This window comes from Anser brachyrhynchus (genome assembly GCF_964034855.1).
Source record: "Anser brachyrhynchus genome assembly, chromosome: 1".
Classification (NCBI taxonomy): Eukaryota; Metazoa; Chordata; class Aves; order Anseriformes; family Anatidae; genus Anser; species Anser brachyrhynchus.
The window spans coordinates 43,479,599-43,488,000 of NC_137694.1; the positions used below are offsets into that span (position 1 = coordinate 43,479,599).

Sequence of the window (8,402 nt, forward strand, 5' to 3'; positions counted from 1 at the left end):
GAAAGCATTTAGCTCCCCGCAACCAGGCTTCGCGGCCAGCACCGCGGGAGTTGAGCCGCCACCGAGAGGCCGCGTCCCTCCCGCCCTTCCTTGCGGTTGTCACCCAAGTCCTTCGCAGCCCCGAATCGCCCGAACTGGGAGCCCCACGGCCTGGTGATGCCCTCCCAGGCCTCAGCAGGCACGCAGGAGCAGGACGCTTCTTGTCCCGCTCCCCATTCCCCACCCCAGCAAGGAAGCTTCCCCTTTAGTACGTGCTCCGGTCCTCAGTACCACCAGGAAATCTCGCACTGGACAAGAGCTGTTTCAACGAGTTTCGCTTTGTTTATCTGTTAGGTAACAAATACTGCACTTTCCTGGTGGCCGCGCCTCGGTTTCATTTGCTGGTGACCAGAAACACTACCACGCAAGCAAGACTGACTTTTTTCCAGGCTGCCCAACTGCATCCATTGCCCTTGTCTGCACGAGCAGCTTTAGGGCGACGTCCTGTCCGTGCTCTGAAAGTACCAGAAAGGCAGCGGCGCTGAACCGAGCTGAGCAACATTTGGCATTCTCCCCAGGGCTGTCTGAGCAAACAAGGCAAAGGGAAAAGAGCCTGTCCCTCCCTCTCTCCACCTGCCCAGTGACTCAGAACAACTAGAAATGGCAGCTTCACTCCCATCGCTGCCAGGATGCAGACCCGATATACCCAGCAGCGTGAGGGCACCGCGAGTGCCAAGAAAGTAAGTGTGCTCAGCCGTTTTGGGGATGGGGGAAGGGATGGGGAATCTCGGATCTCTATAGCAACCCCTGGCTGCCTGATCCTGCTAAATGATCAGGGACAAGGGCTGCTCCAAAATTACATCTTCTAGGGGTCCCTGCACCGGGGGCAGTAACAGGCAAAAGAAGTAATTCAAACTTCATTTCCCTCCGCCCTCGCCGAATGACTTTTCTCAGCTTAGAAACTTTGGGGAAAGAAAAGAAAGCAGAAAAGATACGTACAAGCCTTCTGCGTTCCTTGTGTGGTAATCTGGGTGGCCTGACTGAGGGCGAGTGATAACTTCTGGTCAAAGTGTGATAAAGTTCCAGGTACAAAACAATCTGCATGTCATGCGCCGGTTTTAAAGAAACACGGAATTTAACACAGCTGAGAATGGCTATGACTTGAGCTTCCAAGCCAGGAACAAGAGCCTGCCACTTATTCCGGCAGAAACAGGTTGAGAGGAGGGGTCTGCAGGAACCATAGAACCAGCATGAACCACAGAACCAGGAACCATGGAACCAGAACCAAGAACTGAGTATCTTGGCAAATGGCACCCACGTTAGTAAAAATTAACCAGAAACCGTGTAAGGGAACCAAGGTGCAGAGAAGAAAACATAGAGACACTCTCAGGACTGCAAAAAGCTTGAAAGAGAAAAACTGACAATTAATAGCTGGGGGGAGGGAGGGAGGGGGGAGGGAGGAGCAGCTAAGATAGCTGTAGGAGCAGTCGTGGCTAGAGCCAGCTGCAGCAAGAAATAACTTTTAAGGGAAGGATTACAACTTGCCTGCTTGTTTTCACTCTTAGCTAAAACACCTAAACAGCTGCAGCAGGCAGAAGAGGCACTTAAGACAGAGGAGTTGGAAGAATCAGTACTAGCCTCAGGGGAATATCTGAAGTCCCAGAAGGTGCCTTATGCAGGCTCTGCGGCCTGAGACTGGGCAAAGAGAATCCCCTTAGTGTAGGGCACGCTCTGCTCTGACTACGAAGCCCTTAATGAGCACGGGGCATGCTGAGGTAGGCCCCTAATTTAACCACCTGGGGCACGCACGCGGTAGCAGGGAACTCGGTTATGCCTCTGCATAAAGGCACCCGTTCCCCGCTCTCTGCTGAGCAAACAGACTGCTTTTAGCCTGTGCTGGTATTTGACAACCAAGCAGCCTCTGGTTTTCAGCAGGCATAGGGCTAACAGCCTAGAACACAATAGTTGGTTTCCCGTTACAGCAGGGAAGGCTTTAACTTATTCACAAGAACAGGACGGCGAGTCAGATAGCTTAGTAGGTTTTAGAAAGGGATTGGATGTTTGCATGGTGAAACAACATCCCCAGCCGTATTAGCTAGGATAAGGGTTACCAGCTCAGCGATCCTCGCGCTGCGGGACAAAATGCTCAGTGGCTGGGATCACACGCACACAAAAGCGATAGCCGTTCCCCGAAGCTCCTTGCAGCAAGGTCACGGGGCCGCAAGCAGCCGCTGCCCGAACCCAGATAACCCACTGTGCAGTTCTGGCTGGGCTAAGCCTGTGCCTCCCCAGAAAGCTCCAGAGAGGCTGCACACAGAGTAAACCTGAGAGAAATCCTTCTGTTATATAAAAAAAAAAAGAGAAAAGCTTTATTGGTTTGCATCCTACAGGAATGGTTACAGAAAGGGCCTTGGATTAATCTGACAAAGAAAACACGGAACAGCTGTGTTCTCCCTAGGACAGCACCAGCCACCAGCACTGCTAGGTTCCTTACAAAACAGGGCAGCCTGGAAATATACTGGGGGAAGAAGGGTGGGGGAGCGGGCACACGGGTCTGTGCTCCAATCCTGATGTGTGGTGCGATTTCTAACAACCGAGAGGAGGGATGGTAAGAACAGACACACGGTGTTTCCCCACACCAGAAAGGGCACTTGCTTTTTACTGGGCTGGTCTCCTCCATATGTAAATACTTGCTCACCAGGACTTTTTTTTAGCGAGCTGGGACAACTACTAGAAAAGCTTCTGAGAATGCAGACACAATCCGCATTTGCTCTTTCTGATAGTCCTGATCAGGTTTTGGTCCCCACTCAGTCTGCTACTTCTCCAGCTCCAAGCATACTACCGGATTTATACTGCCTTAGAAAATGTAATCAGCTGCTTCTCGATAATAGTAAAGTCCAGAGGTGTTCCAAGGCCCTCTCGCCAACCCGACAGGAGGTGTAGCTGCAAACAGATAGGATCACCTCTTCTTGAATCCGTACTTTTTCCTTTCGTAGAAGAGATCCGTCTTGGAACTGCCCAGGTTGACGATCTTGGGGCAACCATCTCTCTGGAAGAAAAGAGGATGTCAGGTGGGAGCTGGGCAGACAGAACATCATCATCACATACACAGTTCCAGCATGTTCCCAGTTCCGTCCCTCCCCACGCTGTCCTCAACACACATTTCTTAAACCTCTGTAAGCAAACTGCCCTCCAACTCTGGTTACTACCAGCAAGAGAGTACAAGAGAGAAGAGGACGGATGCCTTTTTAACATTACTCTAGGACACTCTCTTAGGGTGAAGAAGGAGAACAGCTCATATAACATCAGCAGTTTAATGAAAATGATGCTTAGTGCCTCAAGGCTGGCTTCTTTCTAAATTAGGATACAGAGGATTTATAGGGCCCAGAGGAATAACCTTTCCCCTCCTTAGCCACAACGAATCTTGTTGCTTTAGATGTCACTAAGCCATTCTTGTGTTGAGAGACCCCTCTCAGCTGCGACAGCAGAACTGAATCTCGGATTTCCTGCAGGCTGGATTGATTACTGCAGAGACTACGTGGCCATCTCGGGGGAGGACGGCTGTTCCCAGCAGCCACATGGCTAAGTCCTTGCACCTGAATTCCAGTAGACGATACGAAAAAAAAAGCCACAAGAAAAGCAAGAAGGGGAGCAGGAGAGACCCACCTCAGGGGCACAAAGCAGAGCCATGTACGTCTCTGTATAGCAGGGAACATTTGTCAGCGGGCCACCTGAGCCCAGCATCTGCGTAACTCTTGAGGGCAAAATGTTGTGGCTGGCAAGAGCAGCTGAGGGGCCCAGCAGGCAGAGGAACACGTGTCCTTGACTGTTGTGTAAGCCTGAGTGGATTAGATTTAGAAAGCCTCTGGGCAGATGTCAGCCACTGCAGAAATTGCACCCAAGCTGTGCCACCGACACCGGCTCCTGTGCAGGAGAGGCAACCTGGTGGGGAGGGTCTGCGTGGTAGAAGTAACAGGAGAGGGGGAGGGTGGAAAAATCACCTGCCACAATTTATCTCTAGCTACTGCCTTGTTATTTGACTTTGAACCTCAGTAGTGGGACTCTTCCAAGCCTTGCCTCCCACAATCCAGGGAGCCTGTGACAAACTTGACAGCATTATTGCAGGGCTCTGTTCCTTCTTCCACCTCCTCATAAGGAGGCAGCAGATGAGCATGCTCCTGTCCCCCAAGAAAGGATTGTATTTTGCAACTCGCAGCTGCCCTGGATGACAAGGCGGGATCCTGGCCCTTACCCACAGATAGAACTGAGATGAAACAAAACCTCATTCCTCCCTCCGTCAGAACAAACAAACCACGACTAACCAGACCCTTTGCACTGTGCCCAAGAGCATTCTGCCTCCTCCATTTTACTATCTGCTTTCTTGCTTCATGTTCTTGTTCAGATTTTCTCATGAGGAAGAAGGAAGATCGAGTGCTGTAAGTGAAACCCTGGACTGGTAGAGCTTCAGGTACAGAGCTCTGTCCATCTGTTTTTCCCATCCAGGTCAGCACCAGCTACTGTCGTTGTGACATGCAGCACCCTCAGCAGTTCTTGCTCCGGGCACCCTACACCTGTGCCAGCACTGTTCGATCCCACAAGGCAATCACTTCAAATCCGCTCCTTCAGACCTGCAGCCTCACATCTGCAATGGTCCTTAACATCTGAGTTTGCTGGTACAGAGCAACGGTCTTCACCCGCAGCAGCCTTCATTCGGTTATCAAAATACCTCAGTTTTGACTTGCCACTCTGCTCCTCCAGCTCTGTATTTCTATAACCCTCCCCTGCAGAGCAGCTGACTGTTTCAGACCTGAACCAGACACGATAGCATACAGGTGAGCCTAGGTTATGAAAAATACCCATTAGAAATCAATATGAATTAGTAAAAATACAAAAAACAAGCCTATTTTACTGATGACTTATCAAGCCGGGTGTTTTGGTTCCAGAGGTAACAAAACCACTAGCTGTTACAGCATTTCTAAATGTGGGAGGCAGCAGCAGCACTTCTATCCACACACAACTTTCAGATACTAAGGAAGATTATGGTCTTGTCAGATCTAACGCCTAAATTCAGATGAGGGCTTGCCCCCGTCCTGACTTTAGCTGCAGACCTTTAGAGAAAATATAGGCGGGTGCTGCAGAAAATGAAACCAGCGACTCAGTCAGCTGAGCGTGCTTCTCTAAATCAATCAGAACCATTCTCAGCGTGTTCTCTGTCAACATTAGGGTGTGCTGGAGACTCTGTTTGCAAAGGACCCAACCCATAAACCAAACAACCCTTAGGAGATAATCTCTATCAGGTCCATATTCTGGCATAGTGCAACTGTAAGCACCCTGTTCTGGCTTCTCCCTACCTCATTTGCAGTTCTTCGTGACCTGCGCTCGCTGTGGCGGATATTAACAAATACCTACAGGGGGTGAACAGCTGCCTCATTCCACATGCACAGCGGCTATCTTTCAGGAGAAGAGGATTAAACAGCACTGATTATATAGAAATAAGAGATCGTTACACCACAGACTGTTGGCAGAAAAAGAGATGTTTACAATGCAGACACTGCAGACAGGAATAAAAAAAAAAATCACATCCCACTGAAATTATACAAGAAAATTTAAACTTGTGGAAGACAATTAGTGGAGCAAGGACACGGGGCACTAAGATCTCTCTTTACTCATAATCCAAAGGAATACAGGGTGGTGATTTCACCTGTGTAACAGTACCATACATGACTCGGTCAGTGACTGATCACAGACTCTTCATGAGGAGCTGCTCCTGCCCCTGCCTTTGCAGTGTCTGAAATACTTCTGACCCTAATAAAACCCAGGCTCAGGGATCCAGCAAGATAACACCTGAACGCAGTAACAAGCAGTGCGTGGAGGAAGTGAACTCTTTGGGTTGCAGAGAGTCAGGGCAATGCTTGCTATCTCAAAATCCTTTACACACTGGGAACTAACAACAGGGGAAGAAAGGTACAAGGTAATGAAAAGCAGCGCTAATTCTGGGAGGGGAAGCCAAGTGTCCAATGTCCCAACACTAATCTTACTAGCTCGAAGTCCCTTTAAAGATAAGCATGGCTATTAAAGAAAAAACATAACCAATGCAGCCGGAGGCTGAATGACAACGTACATCTTTTTCCTGGATGGTGCACTCCTTGCAGTAGTAGGCATCAGATACTCCTGGACCCCCGCAGATCACGCAGCGTCCTTGGTAGGAGCCGTAGTTACACTCATCGCATATGCGCACGAGTGTGCAGGGCCGCACGTACGAGTCACAGATCACACATTTGCCATCACCTGAAAGTAAAACAGTCTTTGGTTACCGAACATCCTTTTCTCCACCCTCACACAGAAAAAAAGCTTCCTAAACTTGCCTATATACTCAAAGACAACATAATTGGACTGCAGAAATTTATTTTACAGACACAGGGTGCAACTTCATATTTGCACATGGACTTCAGAGGAACAAGGGCCTGCAATATCTGAGCTGTTTTGCTTTGTTTTTAATCTTGCATATACGCATCCAGAGAAGAAACCCAAGGACACGTCTTTTATGATTAGCTAGCACCTGCTTAGCTCATAACCGTACTTGTACTCTACAGTTTTTCTTTGTTTTTTCACTTGTGAAAAAATGCCGGACTGACAGGACTAGTGTCCTTACCTATGCAGCAGCAGTGTAAGCTTCTCCCACAGAGCCACATCAACAAAAGTCTGGAGTTACCATCCTCAGACAGATGGGATAAGAGATTGTACTTGTGGTCCTTTTAATCCTTCATCTGTGAGAAGGCCAAAGAAAGGGCAAACTGGCATAAACAGCCACTTCACAAAGTTGCTCTTGCTTTCTCACAAGGAACTGAGTGAAATTCAAGCACTCTTATCATACAGGCAAAGAGCCATCAGATGCCATTGACAGTCTGCTGTGCTGGACCCGATCCAAAACACTGACCTAGAGATGAAAGGCTTCGTATCTTATTACCAGTTCCCAAGGCATCTAATCCTTACTCCCACAAACAGCTCATCTAACCTGCTCGTAAATCTCCATCCTGACAGCCCTCGGCTACTACCAGTGGGAATCTGTTTAACTCCTGCGTGTTCCTGAAAACAATTTTGTTACTTTGGACTGTTTCTCCTCACTTTGTGTGTTTTCACGCTAATTTGGAGTCCAAAACTAGTCAGCTTACTTGTACTGTGCCCTTAAAGGATCTAGTGAATTCTCGTACTCTTTCTTCCCTTCTACAGCTGAGCACTGGCATTTGATTCTGTGTATTCATCTGTTCTATCTCTAGACATTTTTTTCCATCCATTTCCCATTCTCAAGGTGTGAAGTCAGATTCCAAAAACGTGTTCTTTCTTTCCTTCTTTGTAGTGATCAGGCCGATCGTTTTGCATTCTGGGTTACAAGGAATCAATCAAGAAGTCACTGTAGCTACAGCCACTGAAAATGCTGGCAGCACACATCTGTGACAATGTATTTGAGCACTGTAAGTACTCACTGATTTACACGCTTACACTTGGTTAAATACACAAGTAGCTCTTCCCATCCCTAAGAGCTGTTTGTCCACCGGTTTTTTGTTTGTAACACCAAGTTAGCGGTACAGTAAGAAGCGAATGCAATCCTGAAAACCGAACTGGGTGCTCTAACCACGGCACCAGGTTCTCAACCATTTTTATACGGAAGATACACTTACATTTTTCGCAAAGTCTTCCAATCGCTGTAGGAAGAAAAAGAATAAAAAAGTATTAGTTAGGGTAGAAGCAGGTGAAGAATGTAAATATGAGATTTAGTTACGGCAAAAGCAGGAGAATATAAGTACGGGCTTGAATAGAAATTGATTATCTCGGGCAGTCAGCAATCTTTTTTTAAAAAAGGAGAACACAGAAGGAGTTTGGACATAATACAATAACGTTTGTGATAAATAATGTATGTCCTAGGCTCGTCGAGGAAGAGCAAAGTTCAGATGCGCCGTGAGGGGTCAACGGCACCCGCTGACAGTAAGACAATTCATGCTCATTATTCCCCCTTAATCACAGCCGATGTAAATGTAAATTAAAATTAATATTTTAAGCTGCGAGAGGGGGTCGGGTCAGGAGGGGCCCCCCTCACACGCAGCCGCCCAGCGAGGCCGCGGTGCCCCGTCCCGGCGGTGCCCACAGGACGGGGGAGGGAGGGGGGCTCCCACCGGCCGCTCACCGACGCCCGCCTGCTTGCGGCAGAAGATGAGGTCCGGGTGGTGCTTGGCCATGGCGCCGCCGCCGCCGCCCCGCGCCGCTCGCCGCTCGCCCGCGCTGCCCCGGTCCTGGCCGCGGTGAGCGCAGCGCCCGCACCAGCGGCTCCCTGCGCGGCGACGCCGAGCCGCGCCGAGGCGCCGAGCCCCGCGGTGAGCTCCGCCCGCCCGCCGCTCCCTCCCCGCACGGGGGTCGCCCGCGTCCCT

At 49.3% G+C, this 8,402-nt stretch overlaps 1 protein-coding gene across 2 annotated transcripts; it reads right to left on the reverse strand.

Annotated features, from left to right (window-relative positions):
- Window positions 1–2,318: 2,318 nt before the first annotated feature.
- On the reverse strand, window positions 2,319–8,358 carry PHF5A (PHD finger protein 5A). Of its 2 annotated transcripts, XM_080603806.1 has the most exons (5): window positions 8,162–8,288; window positions 7,659–7,682; window positions 6,632–6,746; window positions 6,101–6,267; window positions 2,319–3,028 (listed from the first exon to the last, which is right to left on the reverse strand). In XM_080603806.1, exons 3-5 carry the CDS (start codon window positions 6,669–6,671, stop codon window positions 2,939–2,941), a joined length of 297 nt encoding a protein of 98 aa, XP_080459932.1. In that variant the 5' UTR covers window positions 6,672–6,746; window positions 7,659–7,682; window positions 8,162–8,288; the 3' UTR covers window positions 2,319–2,938. The 2 variants fall into 2 exon arrangements, with proteins under 2 accessions (XP_080459932.1, XP_080459931.1); XM_080603805.1 differs by lacking the exon at window positions 6,632–6,746 and having other exon boundaries at window positions 8,162–8,358.
- Between the last annotated feature and the right edge of the window lie 44 nt (window positions 8,359–8,402).